This window comes from Nipponia nippon, unplaced genomic scaffold, assembly GCF_047370975.1.
Source record: "Nipponia nippon isolate SJK-2023a ecotype South Korea unplaced genomic scaffold, ASM4737097v1 scaffold_9, whole genome shotgun sequence".
Classification (NCBI taxonomy): domain Eukaryota; kingdom Metazoa; phylum Chordata; class Aves; order Pelecaniformes; family Threskiornithidae; genus Nipponia; species Nipponia nippon.
In genome coordinates, this window is record NW_028262413.1 from 34,720,534 (window position 1) to 34,738,947 (window position 18,414).

Consider the following 18,414-nt stretch of genomic DNA (forward strand, 5'->3'; position numbering starts at 1 on the left):
AAAAAATGATGTGACATTTTCAGCAGGATGGTTTTGAATCTGAATTCTGAAATGCACAAAGGAACAAAATCCAGACAGGGAAAATAATGCTGTATTGCTACAGAAACCTTCTATTCCTTTTGAATCCACAGGTGACCTGCTAGAAGGAGAAGTGTGGGCTTTGTAATGTGGAATCAGTGTGCTACATTAAGGACATGTTGCTCACAATTTATTATTCTTAATCCCAAAAGGAAACCTTATGGGATATGTCATGCTTTTTGCAGTTATTTGTGATTTGTAATTAATTAATATCCGCCAGCTTTGAAAGTATCTAAGGCTGCCAATGTATTCTATGAATTTACTCTGTTTCTGCAATTATAATATGTGCTCTGGTACAGCCTCTACAACCCTGTTTGTGTGTGGAGTGCTCCTATAAATAACCCTTGATATTCAGTGTTCATATAGAGCCATGGGACCTATTCTTCATATAAAGTGACAAGCTGATAAATGCACTGTCCTCAGATAAGCTCCATTGATTGACAACAGCAGTTGATATGGGATAACATCACATGGGCAAATTTTGACAATAAACTCTAATATACCACAGTGTTTGGAAAATGTGATTGGCAACCAATAATTTAAAACATTTAAAATATAATTTGACGTACTTATATGTCTCTTACAGATCACTTACTTTGAGACGTCTGAGTTTCTATAAACTTCTTTATCAAGGCGTCAGTAGTTTGTGTGTAAAGGCTCAGAGCGTATCTGAGGGAGTGTAGGTCTGGGCTCTTTTCCAGAAAATTCTTTTTCAGCCCACTTCCTCCAGCATGGAAGTATTGCTAAAATGAAAAATAAAGATGGTCATTAAGAGAGACAAATTATCTGAGAGAGGCCTCAGTAAATTTTAAGTAAAATTCTTACACAAAATTTTAAAAATAACACCTGGCATGTGTAGCTAGATTTATGGTCATAGCAGTTGAGATAACTGTCATCATCTCTACTACAGAGCTTCTTTCCAAAGGTAAAAATTTAAGCCTTGTGGGAGAAAAAAAATACAAAATTTTAATTTTGGTCTTCATGATCTCAAGTATTTATATGTCAAAACTGGACATATATATTTGCAGGGTTCTTTTAGGTTGTGGAGAGTGGAATTGGTTTTAATTATCTAAAAAAAAATAATCTCTAAAATCAAGGCAGGGTTTACAGCACAAGTAAAGAATATATTCTTTCTGTGGGAAGGGGGAATTTTGTTAAAATTTTAAAAGAGAAGATCCTAGAATATGAAGTTCTGGATTAGCATTGCATTGTAATTGTGCCGGAAATTATGATTATGCTTTGGGAAATTATTAGAAAGTGCATGGAAGTTTCCATGATGCTTATCTTCTTTGATTCTAATTTTGACCTGTTCTACTGTGGATATGCAGAAAAAGCATGTGTCATCCTTGAGTGACCACATTAGGGTTTCCTGGACTGTGAAAGGAAGAGGATGGAAGAGAAAAGGAGCTCATTGGTTGGTACTGCCCTGGAAGATGGGGAGTAAATTTCATCCTTCAAAAGAGGATTTCCTTTTGGGCAGAACAGCTGTACCCACAGTTCTCTTTATGCACTCCTACGAATGATGCAGCAGTAAACCACTACACCACTAGTGCTTCCTACAAACCCAGGATGGGGGCAGATCTTCACTCTGCAAGCAGTTGCACTAGTGTAGAGATTACTGCCAGCTGTTCATCAACGATTGCTTACAAGATGCTGTCCCACTACACTGATAATTTGAGTGCTCCCTTCCTTTCATTAAGAAAAAGCAAAATTAAAAAAAAAAAAGCTAAATTAGCATAAATACTTTAAACAAAAAATGACTCCTGATCTACTGGCACAGCCAGATTTGGAACAAAATGTATCTTTACCACTTCAATGCCATGCTGACTATATAAACTATTGCAAGTATTATATTATGTTTCCAATCCCAAAGCTGAGCTCAGGAAAAGTAGGACAGATTCTTCCCTTCTTCCTCCCAAAATTAAGAATTTTCCCTAAAAGTTTATACAAGACAGTCATTGATGAACTAATACACTTAAGCTACAAAGAAAAGAAATATTCGCCATACAAGTTTAAAACCATTGTTTTGTTTGAACAAAACAAACAGTTAGCAAAGCATTTTGCAATCTACGTGACGGTTCTAGGTCTCAGGATTGATGTATAAAGCTCCCATTAATGGCTAATTAGTAAAAGCAAACAACGTTTTTCAGGAAAACACTATGACTACTTGATGACATGCAATATTGGTCCACTCAATACAGGCAGTGTTGGGAACTGTAAGTAGAATCTATTCTCCCTGCATTTTTGGAGTGTTGCCAAAGGAATATATTCAATATATACATTTTGGTTCACATACATACATCTATACTAAATGCTTTATCCTAAGCATACCTGTGACAAAGCAGACCTACAGTCCATACATGCCCGTTGCATTTTAGTCTACACATTTCACCTTCCAATTCTCAAGATCTTTGCAGGAGATGAAACATAAATGTACTTTTCATAACAAAGTCATTATTTACATTTCTGTGTTGACAGCTACTAATTGTTACAGGGAAAAAATATCTGTAGGAGCAAAACAAAGGATTTGAAGTCATCAGGCTGGAAAGTTTTATATTGTTTTAATCCTATGTGGGCAGTTAGTGTCAACTGAAGAGGTTCTGACTAAATCACCTTTATCTTTTCATCATTGCATACTTACATGAAATTTGTATCTTTCCAAGCAAATTATTTCATAGTATATGTTCTAAAGAAATCTCTATTGTCTTAATTGTTTAAAAGTGTATTCATGATTTCACCAAGGATCTTAATCAATTTATAAGCAAGTGCTAAAACCCGTTAATATTTCCTGCTATTGTGACAATTACTGTAATTTTTTTTTCAGTTGTCTCTCCCAGTAAAATGTTATCTGCAGCAGCAGCTACAAAGGACTAAAAGCTCCATGAAAGCTAACAGATATTTAAAGAAACAAGGACACCTGACCCTAATCTTCCTGAGTTTTTACATTTTTTTGCCCTTGCCCATAAATGGTAAATTTTGCATGCCAAACCACTAATATGAAGATATCATTATTGTATGGAATCAAAGATAGAAAAATAATGAGTAAGCAGGGTTTTACAGATTCAGCTGGACACCTAATACCCTGTTCTTTAGTGATGTAAACCTTAAAATAGTTCACCTGCTACTCGTGCTCCAGTCTGAAGGGTTTCAGGGTTCATAGGTGACAAAAGAGGCTTGAAAGTCATACTGACAAATGAAAGGTGGAGACACAAGTGCATGTCAAGTATGTGGAAATCAATGCTGCAGCCACTGCAGTCTCAGCCAAAACTTGACAAATGCCACACAAGTCATATTGGGTGGTAGTTTCACTTTGTAGCGTGCCTGGGGGTTTGCGGTGCTTGCAAAGACAAAAATGGAAACTAGAACAATATTATCAATGAGCATTACCTCTGGGCTGAGATAATGAGATAGCTGAGATAACTCAGTTTGAAATAACTGAAAGCCACTTCTCCTAACAGTAAATTTCAAATTAAGCTTAAAAAAAAAAAAAAAATATATATATATATATGAATTGCTAACGTTCTTTTTACAACGTACAAAGACTGATGGTATGCTATATATGTATTTAAGATGAAAGATTATTCCTGTATTTTATGCTCCTTAAAGCATTAATAACACCATCATCTATTAAATTATAAGTTGCTCAGTGAACTAATTTTTGGTACTAAAAGTTAGACTAATGAAAGGAAAAATAAAAAAGACTGTGCAAGCAACAGAGATACTCCTCCCCACAAATCTGTTCCTCACAATAATCAGTTCCTTAATTTTTGAACAGATACCATATACCATTTTTACCATTCTTCTATTCTTAGTTGGGCAGCCACTTTTTTTTTGCTTTTAAACCATACTGTAAACCATATTTACCTAGCATTACCAAAAAATTGTATATTTTGATCATTAAACTTATGAACTGCATTCCTAAATCAACACAGCAGTCTTTTTTCTTGAGTTAACTCACAAGGTTTGTCTTTGTTCACTTTCTAATAGTGTAAGATTAATTTCTGCCTGATTGAGAGTATTTGCTTAGTATTTTGGAAAAAAAAGATTTTACCATATCATGTATGAAGTACAGTAAGCAGGTTATAATGCCATGTCATTGCCTTACAATTTGAAAATAGGTTTTTCAGAGCATTATTTTGTTCAGTTTATGAATGTAGCACACAGAGCTAAGACTACTGAATTACCAAAGGATTTTCCCTATTTCTAACCTTTTTGTTCCAATTCTAGACTTTTGTTTAGTAAAATGATTAATATCTATCTATGACTATTAAGAGTTTAAGCACCGGAAAGCCAGGCAAGGTTAGAATTTCCATTTTTCCCAACTTTCCTTTATTTAGAACAACTGCTTTGAAAGGAAAATAATTAGATTCACAGACCGAACTGAGGAGTCCAGAGGGCTTAATTTGGGAGCACACAGTACTTCAGCATTTTGTTCCATTTCTGTTTCCACAATATCAGTAAACCCCAAATATTATTTTTATTTCTGAAAGAAATGCCAGTTCCACTGCAAATACAAAAGGTGGCAATTGGGAGCCCTCTCTAATACTTCTTTCTTGTCTTGTTGCACAAGACTTCGCTTGATCATGAATATGTCCTCTTATTTATATCTTCAATTTTATTCTTAAGTAGCTGCCTCCTTACCTTCCTGATGTGCTGTCTCTTCAGCAGCATACACGAAAATATACTGTTATTCTATAAATTGATTGCTTTCAAGTTATTTACCCCAAGTGAAGATCCAGGCCAATGTGAAAAGTACATTAAATAATATTGCTTAATGGTTTGACTTCAGAAACCCAGCCTGTGAAGACTGTATAAAAGTCTCCGGTTTTTTATTAAACAAACAAACAAAAAAGACTTTGTTAGTCTCTTTACTTTTACATTTAGGAGCATAATGCAATAACCATAAAATGAGAGGAAGTGAAAACAAAGTTTTCAGAACTTTTCATCTGGCCTATGGCCTGATCCTGTCACCCTTCCAGAGAGGTCAAACCATAGAGTTACTTTATCAATTACCAATAAATTAATTTGTATTTCTAGCAATGAGATTAGCACCAGCTAAGGTTGGATGGATTGTCTCTAATATGGCTCCTTTAAAAATCTAATGTAAAACATTTATTGCAATGCTAAGATGTTTCTAAAGTAGTTCTATGCATTACCAACATCTGCATCAACAAGATGTGGGTAATGCATAAAATTAATTTATTCAGAACTGTTTTCGACATGTGTGTGATGAATATGATTTTTTGTTTTCACTGAAAAGGGACCAATGTGTAGAATAATTAAACAGCATCTTAAATTAAATCAAATTATTTAGGAGTGACAGTAAATCAGGTGGTGAATTCCAAACTGCAAAAAGTTGATCAATTCAACTGGACATTGAATTTAAAATAGTGCACAGTAATGCATGATATTAAAAGCCTTGTTTTCTGGTGTGCTAAAAAAACCCACGTGTCATACATGTTTGCAGGGGAGTGCAGCTAGGAATAACCACACTTTTCAGGCTCAGTGTCTCCTTTGCAAGAGCAAAATAGGCTATGCTGCAACATAATAAGGATTTAGCCCAGTTGCTTCAGCTGCACTAACTCTAAACCATAAAGGAACAGAAAAATCAGATATGCTTTGGCCACCAGTTCCTTTAATGGAACATGTTCTGCCTGCAACTCGTAGAATAATTTTTCTAACTTTTCTGCAAGCAGACTATTAGACAGTTGCTTTCAAGTCAGTACAAGGAGCTTAGGATCAAATGGTTCTTGACATATTAAAAGCATCTTTATGATTCTAAGGGACCATTCTATATTACAATCTGTTGTTTATGTCAACCAGGTTCTTGGTCAGTCCAGCACAGAACAGAAAAACATGTAAAGCTGTACCTTTATAGTAGCTAGTGCTACTTCCATTATTGCACACTGCCTCAGGGTCAGGCTTCTGGCTTCCTCTCGAATTACATGGTCCTGCAAAGCAAGTTAAGACTGCAGTTCATTTTGAAAGAGAGAAAGTAAGTATTGTGGCCTGTCTATTCTTGGAAAAACAAATAAACAAACAAAACTGCCAAATGCCCCCCAAGTCCCTATGATTAACGAGGATTAATTCAACTTCAGACTTCTTTTACAACAAATTATGACCTCGAGCAATCATGTTGTTTCTTGAAAACATAGATTGTAGGGAAAAAGAACCAATGTTTAATACTGAGCATCTGTGTAGCTTTTTCTTTCCCTAGAGCATATTATTTCTGTATTCTGGGGGCAGAAAAAAAGTTAAATTTTAAGTTTAAATAATTATATTAGATGATACTGAAAGAACTCATTTTATTAATGAACCTGACAGTTTAACTAATGTTTCTAAATGCCCCATGTTTAAAAAAAAAAGCGTTTCCTATTAGAACATAAGTTAAATAGAGTCATAAAGTGACTATACTCCTGTGAAACCTTTGTCCAAAATAAGCATCCTGAGATTTACTTAGGCAACATTTTAACTCCTCTAGCAAACAGAGCAATTATTCATAGAAGCACAAATTACCACATTTCTGCCCAAATCTGAAATCCTAATGGCAAAATTGATTGGCAAACAACTGACATCAGTATCAAACATCTAAGCTCTCCATCAAGTGTATTAAGGACTTCAGTAATGTAGTGCTGATGAGTTTTTTTGTAGAGGTACATGCTATGTTTCAATACATACCATAAATAATAGTCAGAAAAAAATTACTAGTATTCCCACCTTAGAGTTTTTTCAGAACTGGTTGCAGAAGGGAACACGAAGATCTCATAATTTATTTTTTGTGATGTTTAATGTTTACAAGGCCTAGCTGTGCAATATGGGAATGACATCTTGACCCATCTAGTGATCACTTTACCATATAAGCATACAATCTACAGTCTTTTAATCTTTAATTTGGCTTTGATGAGACTGTAAAATCATTACTCACCTATGAATAGTTACTGCCGTATTCAATCTTATTATAGCAAATAAACACAGGAATGAGGCATGAGGCTTGGCCTCACGGTCACTAATATTTCACCTATTTTTTTCATTAGAGCGAGCCATCACAGCTTCATTTGGCTCCATTACCTTGAGTTTTGACAGTTGTCCAAGATCTTTGGCTGCACTGAATATCATCTGGGGCCCCTGTAATCACATTGAAAATTCAGGAAACAGACTCACTACAGTGTGTTTGCTTTTTATGTTGACATGATCTTATTTTCTGCTAGGACATTAGCCAAATTCACTGTTTTGCAAAGCTAAATGAAAATTTCAATTACACATGAGACATATTTTCATTCAGTTGATAAGGCCAAGTAGTTGAATGCCTGCAGCATGATTCCCTCCAGTATCCTATACTTGATACAAATATTGCATATGCTGTTGATAGTGGTTTTGTGTGCTCCTGTCTGCTATCTTGTTTTGTATTCAATTTTTTTAAGCTAAGGCTGGGATTGTTCTTATACGGTGTGTCAATGAGATAGTTGTCCATAATCATAGCTCTCAGGTGCTATGCTGATATAAATAATCATAATCGGAAGTGAGCAGCCCTGAGGAACTTGCAAAAGCTTAACTGTCTACAGTGAAATCCTTGGTTGAGTTACACACAGCATAAGAGCATACTGTTAAGCCAAAGCCTTTTTTTTTTATTTTTTTTTTTTAAGAAAAGATACCAAAGTGTTAAGAAGTTAAACCAATATTTTACAATAGCCAAATCCTGGCATGATACCAAAGGCCAATGCCTACATGTTTGTCTTAGAAAAACAGAATCCTACTATAATTCCATGCTCACATTTTTTATCACAGTTACTCCAAGAAATATAATTACTAGTGCAGTTACTTGGCAGTTCAGCAAGACATAGTTCTGAATGTCTGGATTTCAGAAAAGAAAAAAAAAGTCAGTCCAACTTACATAGCACAACACAGAACAATTTTTCAATGGTCTTTCTGTTCCAAAAGCTTTCAGTTTCCAGAAATAATTTTGCTTCTGTATGGTTCAATTGCAAAAGATGTAATATAGAACTGCGGCTTAAATTTTCATTGTTTATTAGTAGTGAGAATGGTAAGATAAATATGAAAATCAAAACATAAACCCTGCTTCCGAATGCCTGTGCCTCTCACCCTCAGAGAGAAAGTAATATTCAAGGCTACAAAGGGGAACCATCTCTCTTACAGTATCCTACTTTTCATAGGTTTTGTTTAATTGTGTGTTCAGAAGTAAATAGAAGTAGCAAAATAAATGCAACTAGCTATACACCTTTCACCATGCCTGCCAACTGGGACACTTTATATAGAGGCTACAACTAGTAAAACCCAACAGCTGGTGAAGTGTAACATACACATGTGATACTGCAAGCACTCTGAAAGCCTAATCCAGTAATCTTTGTAGCTATTTTTCATGTTCCTTAATCATTATAGACTATATATTTAAGATATCATATCTTCTACTATACAAATGTTGAGCAAAATTTGGAAAAAAATATGCTGCAGAAAATTTCTAGTCAGAGGCGCACGTTTTTTAAGCGTGTGTGGAGAAGCAAGGGTTGTTTCAGTTTTGTGAAGAATGGGGGCAAAGCACTTGTGGAAATTCCAGCTGTCACCATTTAAAATGATCTTAAAGAGTCTTGAATGATAGGCTCAGTCTCTGCCTTTAATCAGTACCTGGCTGATAAACAGAAGCCTTCTTACCTTTGGCCACTAACTCATCTAACATCCATCCAGAAGACTCTTCATTCTGGGTGAGGGGGGTGGAGGGTCCCTTGTCTCTGCTGCTTCACCACCCTTTCTGTGTTCTGCCTGAAATGCTGAAGTTTTGCATTCTAGATGTACACCCATAGCTTAATGAAGCATCAACTTCCTAAACTAATGGTCGGAATAAGCTGTTTTGAAATGGGCTATAACATCAGTGTCACAGCTTATTGCTTGGTGTGATTTCTGAGCATCAGTAAGGACAACAGAGGTGCTTGCAGATTCAGGCAGATGAACTGAAATCTGTGTTCAGTTGGCAGTCAGAAGTTATTTTCACTATGGTTGAAAGACTATAATATTTTTATTATTTTTTAAATAAAGGTCTACATTCAAACTTTTGGGGGGAAATGTTTCAACAAATGTTTTACTATCCCAACTAACTGAAACACTTTGTGTAATTGTGCAAGTGGGCTTACTAAGTCTTTCATAGGTAATTCTGTATTCTTGGCAACCAATTAAAAAAAGCAACAGAAAAACCCCTTAACTCTGAATCGTGCTGTTCTGTGATGCAGAGTGTAACAACTGATCCTGCATAAAGCTAATAAATGCTCCTAATGCCTGATGGGAAATGCAGTTACCCAATTTAAATGCTACTTATGTATTGCAGATAAAATTTGCACCAAAATGTTTGAAAAACAAATAAAAAAAAATCTCAGAAATATAGAGTCACTCATTGAAAGAGAGGCTGTTTCTAATAATGCAGAGTAAACAAGAGGTTTATAATAAATGTGAACAAATCCAGTGAATGGAGCCCTGGCTATGATCTTGTGATTAGCTCTAGTCTATGATTTTTTAATAGCTCAGGTTATTTCATTACTACCTTAACACCATTTGTACATGTTCTATTAGATTTCCTCTTGCCTCTCCAGCAATATTCTTTCATGTTTCTTTAATATATTATAATATGATTTAATGCTATGTCTTTAACTTATGGATACTGACCAATAGATTTTTAGCAGCTTAACTGATATCATAGGATGTATACAGTAAAGTTGCACAAAGGCACACTGTGGCAATGTCATTATTAGCTTGCCATAAAGATGGTGAATTTATTCTAGACAAGATTGAAAACAAGAAGAATTAACATTTATGCTATTCCAACCCCTCAAAAAAGCAGAAAGCAATTTAAAAAGGCACTCCAAGACAGGCTCTTTTTCTCTCATCCTTTGACAGAATCAGATTATCCAGTGCCCTCAGCTCTGTCACTACTCAGGGTTCATGTCAGGCCATCACCCACACTGGTCTTGTGTGTAGCAGCACTACTTTCCATATTAACTTACAGTTTCTTTCCCTCTTCTTGTCAGGCTGTAAATGCAGTCCTGCCTAAAGAGGACCTCCATCAAGTCTGCTATTAAAATACCTCCAAACTTTAGAGCTAAAATTGGCTTAAGCTTCCTGATGTTAAGTGCTTCCTCAAGATGAGGAATGGCACAGCAGCCAGGACTGGAGAATGGTATGGAGCATTCCTGTCTTTCTGGCAGCTGCAAAAATGGAAGTGATTGAATTCCTTGTGCAACTGGGAAGGGCAAGGAACAGTCATCGTGTTACTGTGCATGATGAAGTCAAGAGAAAGCAAACTTAAAAGCCCTTCCATGAAAGCACACTACGAAGTCAGTGATTCGGCTTCTTTTATACCGCATTCATAAAAACTGCTCTGAGTTGGGGCAGGCAGTATATGAAAGAGCAAAGTCTTCCTCACCAGCTACAGAAGAGCAACCTAGCTGCACTATTTTGAAACACCAGAGAGCAACACACTGCACACAGTTAATATATTATTCCTTCTGGTCAAGGTACAGAAAAGGATAGTATCAGACCCCTTGGCAAACACCTGATTAAGCACATTATTACAATCCTTTTTAATGGGTGTGAACTACTGCTGGGGCACTTACGGTTTGGTCCATCAGTGGTGGAAGGACAATTTGTTTTTCTATTTTGTTCAAGACTAACTTCCATAGCTCTTTTAAAACCCGTTTCAGAACTGTCTTCTCACAGATTTTCGCAGACACGCTTAAACTGGAATAAAACAAAACACAAACCAGTCTCTACAACTAGCATTAAAACTTCAGAGGTGCTGTATCACTATAGGCTCAGATTAATGGCCATTATAGTTTAGCTTTTTTCTCTTTTACCAGTAAAGATTTCTCAACTGCTTAGTTATTTTGCAATATTATTAGGAAATATTTTTGGTAAAAAAAAGACTTGCAGATTACAAAATCATGTATATCTCCACTATCCAATTTATTGCTTAATATATTACTGATACATATTTATCGAAAATGCAAAATGATGATGAGTTATAAAGTTTGATGGATGATACAATTTAGCACTCCCAAGTGCCTAAATTAAAGTTTTGATATATAATTTGTTTATGTCTTAAAAATAAAAAAAAAAATCTCCCTTTTTGTCTTATATTTCTACTGTGATGTAGAACTAGGTGTTGATAGCTAATGCAAATACAAGGCTACCATTTGGAAGCATTTATTTCTATATACTGGCATATCTGTGCAATCATACTATCTATTACTAACAGTAAAATTACATTTTTGGAGGATCTATATACTTAGATTTTTTTCTTTATTTAAGACAATATTTATGAACCATCTTGCATGTATTGTCATGAATAAGTAGCATCATGAATAAAGTGCTGCAGTTTTCAGGCACAGGAAAAAATATTTCAAAATAATAACACACAAATGCATATATGGGGAATTTTACAGAATTATGTCTAATCTATTAATGTAAAAAAAATTATTGTAAAGTCATTATTCATATCACATCATAAATATGCCAATTCATATTTCTAGCATCTCTTATTACTCTTAGTAAGCACATAAATAAAAGCATAATTAAGAAATATCTAAAACCCAACCCATATTAATATGATGTTTATAATCCCATTATAAAGACATATTTGTAAGAAAGGTGATATTCCCTAGAAGTGCTGTTTGTTGTTTTGTTTTTTTTTTTTTTTTTAATTTCACATCTTTATTTTCTGTGCATGCTTTTAGCATCTGCTAAAATTCCATTTAACATTCCTGTGGTGAGGAATATATTCTATTTGGACAGTAATTTAAAACCCATTTTTGTTTCCACTATGTCATTATTCAATTAAATCTCAAAGAAGCTATGAAGACGGCTTTGAGAAATGGCAATCTGGAATCAAACCTGACAGGCAAAAGTCAGCTGACCCAGTTTTTTAAATGATGCGCTTAGGATAGCACTTGTAAGTGTATAAACACTTTTGGCTTTTAAAAACATACTGCTTGAAAGAAACACATATCCCCCTTGTAACTTAACACATAGGACTAGGTAGATTGATAAAAATGAAAGGCTGACATATAGATAAAGCAGCAAAAAATTTTTTCCAGGCTAGGAATCCAGGCACTGCACTTGATAGTGTTGCAAAAATAGTAAAATCTAATCAAGTACATTAAATAAGCTTCTGCCCCTTGCCAGCTGCCATTGAAATTCATGTAATTGCCAAAGCCCTCAAAAAATGAAGCCTAGAAAAATTAAACCCCCAAAGAACAACCAAAATCCCCTTCAATTTCCTTCCCCACCTTTTATGCCACTGACTTTTAGACTTTGGCTATGCATATGTACAGTTGGGAGCTGCGATTCTAGTCGTGTTTCTGAGATAGCAAGCCCATCAGTCCCATTTTTAGAAACAATAAGAATGTGAAGTAATGCCCTGGAGAAAGGAAAGGCAGTTACAAATCAATTCTTTAAATCAGCCTTTGACTTGGGTCTTACTAGTCGCAACATCAGAAGCCCAGAGAAGTATTCTGCACCTCCAGTCACTAACTTCAAAATAGAGTCTTACTGATCATAGATGCACAGCAGTTTGTCAAAAGCATAAAAACAAACCTTCATGGCGATCTATGACTCTGAAGAAGTTTCATTTGGGACTGGAGGCCACCACCAGTAGCACCAGATAATCATACAGTGAAGTGTGGAGTAATGCCATTTGTACAACTTTACAATGCAGAAGACAGAAAGGCTCCTCGGCATTCCCCAGAGTATGTTCTGTTTAATGCTGAAAGAATCTGTGGGGGTTGGTCAGGGCTGAAGATGTTTGTCCAGGCATGAGAAAGAGCACAGAGTTGGGAGGAAACACACCCCAGAGGATGCCAGGAAAACTGACCCTATTCTGCTGCCTCTTAAATTCTCCAGACAGGGGCTTTGCAAGACAGGCATAGCAGGCATCCTGCCAACGAGGGCTCTGCATCAAACAAAACAGCTTCTGGAAGCCACAGGCTTCCCTGAGCCTGCTCTCTGCCTGGCTCAGTCCCTTCCTCATATCTCCTCAGCACAGCTCCAGCCTTAACCCCGGTCCTGCCCAGCCACTTCCTCCTGGTTATGCTGCTTGTTCTGCTTCAAGCAAGATTCTCCCTCAGCACACCTTTTCCACCTTCACTTTGAAAATGTCTGGCTAGGAGAAACATGCATAAGGAACCAAAAGGTTAAAGGCTATGTAACTCATGTATGTACGACTGGAGACCTGAAGCGTGGGATCAGCGTCATGCTGCTTGTTCTCACCGTCACTTCCAGTAAAAGGCCACTGGTGTTTTACAGGAACCAGTAATGATGTGACCAAGGACAGTGAGGTGCTTATAGATGTGCCTGTGCTGCACATTGCCTTTCAGAACAGCTGATCCTGTCACTGCTGTATGATGAGAAGACAAGATACCCTTACTTTCAGGGCCAAGAGTGAGTCTGCAGGACTATTTCAAAATTTAGCTTTTTACTGACTGAAAAAAAAATCAGGCTGCTCTGTAAATCTTCAAATGGTGGCCAGGTTTTTGGGGACACAGAACTGCATATTAATAAGCAGGGGGACACTGGGTGCCAGCCTAGAACAAATGGCAGGCAATTTCAGTATAGGGAATTTACTGTTGTTCTTTTGTTCAGTACAATCTTCTTTATACCACAGCTTGTGGAGGAGAGACCGTACATAGCTCCTTTGCAATGACTCAAAACACAACAAGAAATAGAAAGCCAAATACGTAGCTTACGTAGAAATTGCTTAGCACAAATAAAGAGGTTAAGCATAGTATTCTGCACACATGTGAATACTACAAATATTAAAAATACTACAGAGTGTTTCTAGGTATTAATGATGCTTCAGAGTAAATCCAGGTATGTCTGACTGTAGCATCAGTTCCTAATCTGGCCACACAAACCAGTCTGCCACACTTACGTTTTGTCCAGGAAATCCATGAGAGGCCGAAGCACAATCTCGGCATCAATGGCCGCACTGTTCTTATTGGCCGCTGCATTCCCATTTCCTCTCATTTGATTTAGTTCATTGCTCATTTGTCTTACACAGTCTTCAATAATAAATTGGAAACTACAGGATGGGGAAAAAAAAAAGAGAATTAAAGAATTCTGGGATAGAAACCAACATTTATCACTTTGTATTAGGTTCTTCAACAAGATTTAAATCTTTTCTGCAATGATCTAAAGTTCACAAACGCAAGATACTGCAGGTGTTACAGACTGAAAATAACCCTTCCTAAGGATTATAGCTCATATAACTAATTAATGCATTGTTTTGATTTTTTCCCTTCTTGTTTCTGTTCTGTCATTATGCTTTCATGCCCTTGTAGGGGCGACAAGTAAATATTTTCTGAAAGCAACAGATGCATCAGAATGTGTAGTTTAGGCTATGATTGATACCAGCCAGCGACAACTTCTCAAGATTTTATTTTTGGTGTGAAAGGACAACAGGAACAGGTGACTACAAATTATTTTTCTCTTGATGGTTAATATGAACCAAGCTTTGGTATTCTTCTTGAGGACTGATTTTGCCCTGTTTGGCTCAATTTGACTTTTTCAAGGCTTTCACACAGTCAGTGCCATCAGAAGCTTTGCTTACTTCTTTGCAACCAGACAGAGCTAAAACATTTGTGCTGTTCTTTCGCAAGAAAACCCCACTAAGAAGTAGCTAGACTCTTCTTCCTGGAAGGAATCTTTTTCACTTCAAAGTGAGTGTGAACAAATTCTTGCTCCTCGAGTTGTATCTGTTCAGCTTTTCTGAAGTGTTCTGTTTCCTAACTGATCTGCTTAGGCAACGTGTCTGACAATCTTGTAGTGTCATTGATGTGATACAGTCTTCAGTCAATATATTTAGACAAGGCAGAACAGCAGTTAATCAGAGTCAACAGTTCAGAGGCAGAATAAGGCTCTGCACACATGGCAATTTGGTTTATGAATTGATTTATGGTGAATTGAATTGGTTTAGGATTAGTTTATGAACAGAAATGCAAAACAGAGGCCATAAATATACCAGGCCTATTAATGTGAAAAGATAAATGGCAAAGATTAACTTGGGGAAAGTGAAAAATAACTTACTATGAGAGAAAAGAAACAGTGTAACTAGGCAGTAAGCTGTTCCAGCTACATGGCTAATCATAAGAAGAACACAAATCTCCACGTGAAAACACTGGAAAAATTGGAAACTTTTCCAAGTACACTTGGGTGTGAACTTAGCTACACACTTCAAAGCCCTAGATAAAATCAACATGAAGCTGCTATTGAAGCTGCTCATATAAAGCCTTGGGACCAGTCCCTCCAATAAAAGCCAAAATAGTGCATTGGCTTTTCTTGACATTAGCCATCTTTCTAACATTGTTAGCTTCACAAACCCCAGCAATAAACTGACCCATGAGGAATGTTCTAGCTATCTGGAGCATACCCTAGATTGAGCTACTCCTGGGTTTTCTTTTGCAGAAACCTCGTTGGGTCATTCAGAAAGAAGCCCTGGAAAGAAATAATATTCATGCACTGTCAACGATCAGAGAACCAGGGTCTGGGAGCAAAAATAAAGTGAGAAAATATGACAAAATAAGCACACTCAGAAAAACTGAACACTGTCCACCCAGATGGTTCATCGATGGATTAAATAAGAAACTACAGACTTCACTTAATGAATACCACTACAGCACTAATCCTTCTTTCTTAGATTCCTTTCTAATTTGAAGCAAAACTAACTTGCCGCCTCTTATAGCACAGGAACTGCTGGCACAGCACCATACTCATTCAAGACTGCAGTGTGCCTTCTGATTAATGAAAGATTTTGAGAGTAAGGCTCAGTAGACAATTTTTGCAGAGCCGCAGGCAAGCAAATGACCCAAGAAGGCCATTCACAGTGACCATTTGAAGCAGGCTAAACATAGGCAGACACCCCTGGCTGAAGCAGGCCGCTTGGAAAAAGCTGTCAGTCTCAGGAAGTAACAAACGGTCAGAGAGAAAAAGTTTAACACAGCATAAGGCCAGAACAAACCACCAATTTTTGTTTTCCAAAAAGCAGAACAAAAGTCGTCAGCCTCACCCCTGTAACACATTCATGCCCACAGACTATTTTCTTTACAGTGAGGTTACTGCTATATGTTTCAGAGACTAACCATACACACACACAAACGCACACCACTTCATCAGGGCAGAAGCAAGCTGTACCTCAGGACATCCAAACAGCCACCCAGACTTAATCAACGAGGTAGATTTTTGAACAGGAACATTTCTCTAAGGTTTGCAGTAAAATAGGTTTGTTACCTTGTAGCATATGTTATGCTGAGTTCATCCAATACATTGCTAAGTTTCACCTGAAGTTCTTTTAGAAGAACACTAGCTTCGGGATCCAACTGCAAAGAGATAAGTAGTGTTATATTTTACATATACACTACGGGTTTGGGTTTTCCATTACAATTAATGAATTAGGAATTATATGCAATGATACACTGCACTATGGAAAACTAAATGTGGAAACACCTCTTACAAAACAGGATTGCTTTAGTAGGCCTAAAAATCCAATTACCATTTAAAGGAAAATATTTGATTGTAAGAGCAAAGAATTATATTGTTAGAAATCAAAATTGTGCCATTAAACAACAGCTTTATATGTGACGGTGCAAATTGTGTTGGCAGTCACAAAAATAGTATTGCCATTATCAGGCAAATGATATTCACAAGGCATACCAAGAGAAGGATGCATAAGAAAGCAGTGTTTGTGTTAATAATACTACAGATGTTTTCATCTTTTTTTTTTTTTTTTACATTTCACCACCATCAGTAATTTTTTTGTGATTTGTGTGGAAGATGTTTCCATATTTCTATTAATGCAGTGTAAAAGTAGAACAGCCAGCACTAGAAAAGATGGCTTGAAGACTATCCATGCTGCTTCTACTGATATAGTAAGAGGGAAGGGAATCTATTGAATTTCAGTACTTCTGTTTCTAAAAGCCATTGAGACATACATAATTCAAGCGCAATGCAACACATTCTGATGCAGAGGTAGAACAGCTCCTGTACCTCTGATACAGGTTTTCCAAACACAGGAAAAAAAGAGAATGCAGGGGAGAAATATAGTTTTACATTTACAGGGATGGGGATCCATGCATAGGTATTTAATCAAAATGTACTCTGTTGATATTGATTAGCAGCTTGTTTATTTGCTATGCATTCTTTTTCAAATAAAAAAAAATGACTTTTTGTCTCCTTGAGATTTTAGCATTTAGGAAAAATAGTTACAGATCACTGTGGGATATGATTGATGATCATCAGGATCAACAGCTGAATGTGAATTAATAGGTTACGGTCCAGCTCTTTCAGCTATCACAATGTTAGGGAATGATTTTCAATGATAATCCTCAGATTCTGGGCTCTGTTCTGCAGTAAGATCAGATACAGATCTCCTGACAATTTCAAAGAAAATTGTGCATTTAGAATACATAATCAGGTCTGTCTCTATTTGCATTTTCATATCTTTCAACTGCATGAGTAGTGTTTTGTGGTTATTCTTCACGTGATGCTTCAGAGTACTACAGTGCAGTATGCCTGCTCTTTTAATCACACTTTGAAGACAAGGGGAAGCCGTGTCACAGCACATTGGATAACTTACTTGAGACTACACAGGAATTCTAAGGCAAAGTAAAGAAAAAACAAACTCTGAAACACCCTCAAAGATCGCCTGTATTCTAATCTGAGACCACCCTCTCTCTCCTTAGAAGCTATGTGGTTTAAAAGCATAGAAAATCCAAGATTTTCATTACAGTTTTTGACAAAAATCTGAAATAGGTGACAAGGGGAATTGCCATACATCCCTTAGAAGATATTCAGTGATGCGTAGCACTTTTCTAATCTGAGAAGCTCATATTTTAACACGGTGACTACTTACTGATTTAGTTTTTAATTACTTTGCATTGAGAGAAGTTGTTGCTACTCCACGTCTTAGTGGTTTCCCTGGCAGATACACTCTGACAGCTCATACACTTAAAGTGATTGTTTTCCTTCATATGAAAAGCAGCATAAAAAAGCTGGCTTTATTGAAATGTCTATATTAGTTAACAAAGATAGGGTTTACTAACAAAGGCCAAGATTTTCCCAGGAAATGCATTTCACTAGGGAGTTATACTGCCTCCTTTGGTGGGATACATACAGAACACAAATTTAAGGCCACTAGAATATTAACATTTAATAAACACTGACACACAAGCATTCACACTGAACACGGTACACATCAGAGAAAGCACAAAAATACCAGGCAGGCAGAAGACTCAAAATTCCTTACCAGATCATGCACAAGCTAGAGAATCACCTTGTTACTGCGAC

At 36.5% G+C, this 18,414-nt stretch overlaps 1 protein-coding gene across 7 annotated transcripts in view; it reads right to left on the minus strand.

Annotated features, from left to right (window-relative positions):
• UNC13C (unc-13 homolog C) overlaps positions 1-18,414 on the minus strand; it is a 262,536-nt gene that overhangs the window by 17,548 nt on the left and 226,574 nt on the right. For 5 of the 7 annotated variants that reach the window (XM_087743345.1, XM_087743347.1, XM_087743346.1 and 2 more), the window contains 6 exons: positions 16,360-16,448; positions 14,006-14,155; positions 10,695-10,818; positions 7,147-7,203; positions 5,949-6,029; positions 674-821 (listed from right to left, as the gene is read on the minus strand). In XM_087743345.1, the coding sequence (XP_087599471.1) occupies positions 674-821; positions 5,949-6,029; positions 7,147-7,203; positions 10,695-10,818; positions 14,006-14,155; positions 16,360-16,448 (649 nt within the window). Of the gene's footprint in view, positions 1-673; positions 822-2,409; positions 2,584-5,948; positions 6,030-7,146; positions 7,204-10,694; positions 10,819-14,005; positions 14,156-16,359; positions 16,449-18,414 lie in introns of those variants that run through there. The other 2 variants (XR_015701258.1, XR_015701259.1) reach the window with 2 other exon arrangements.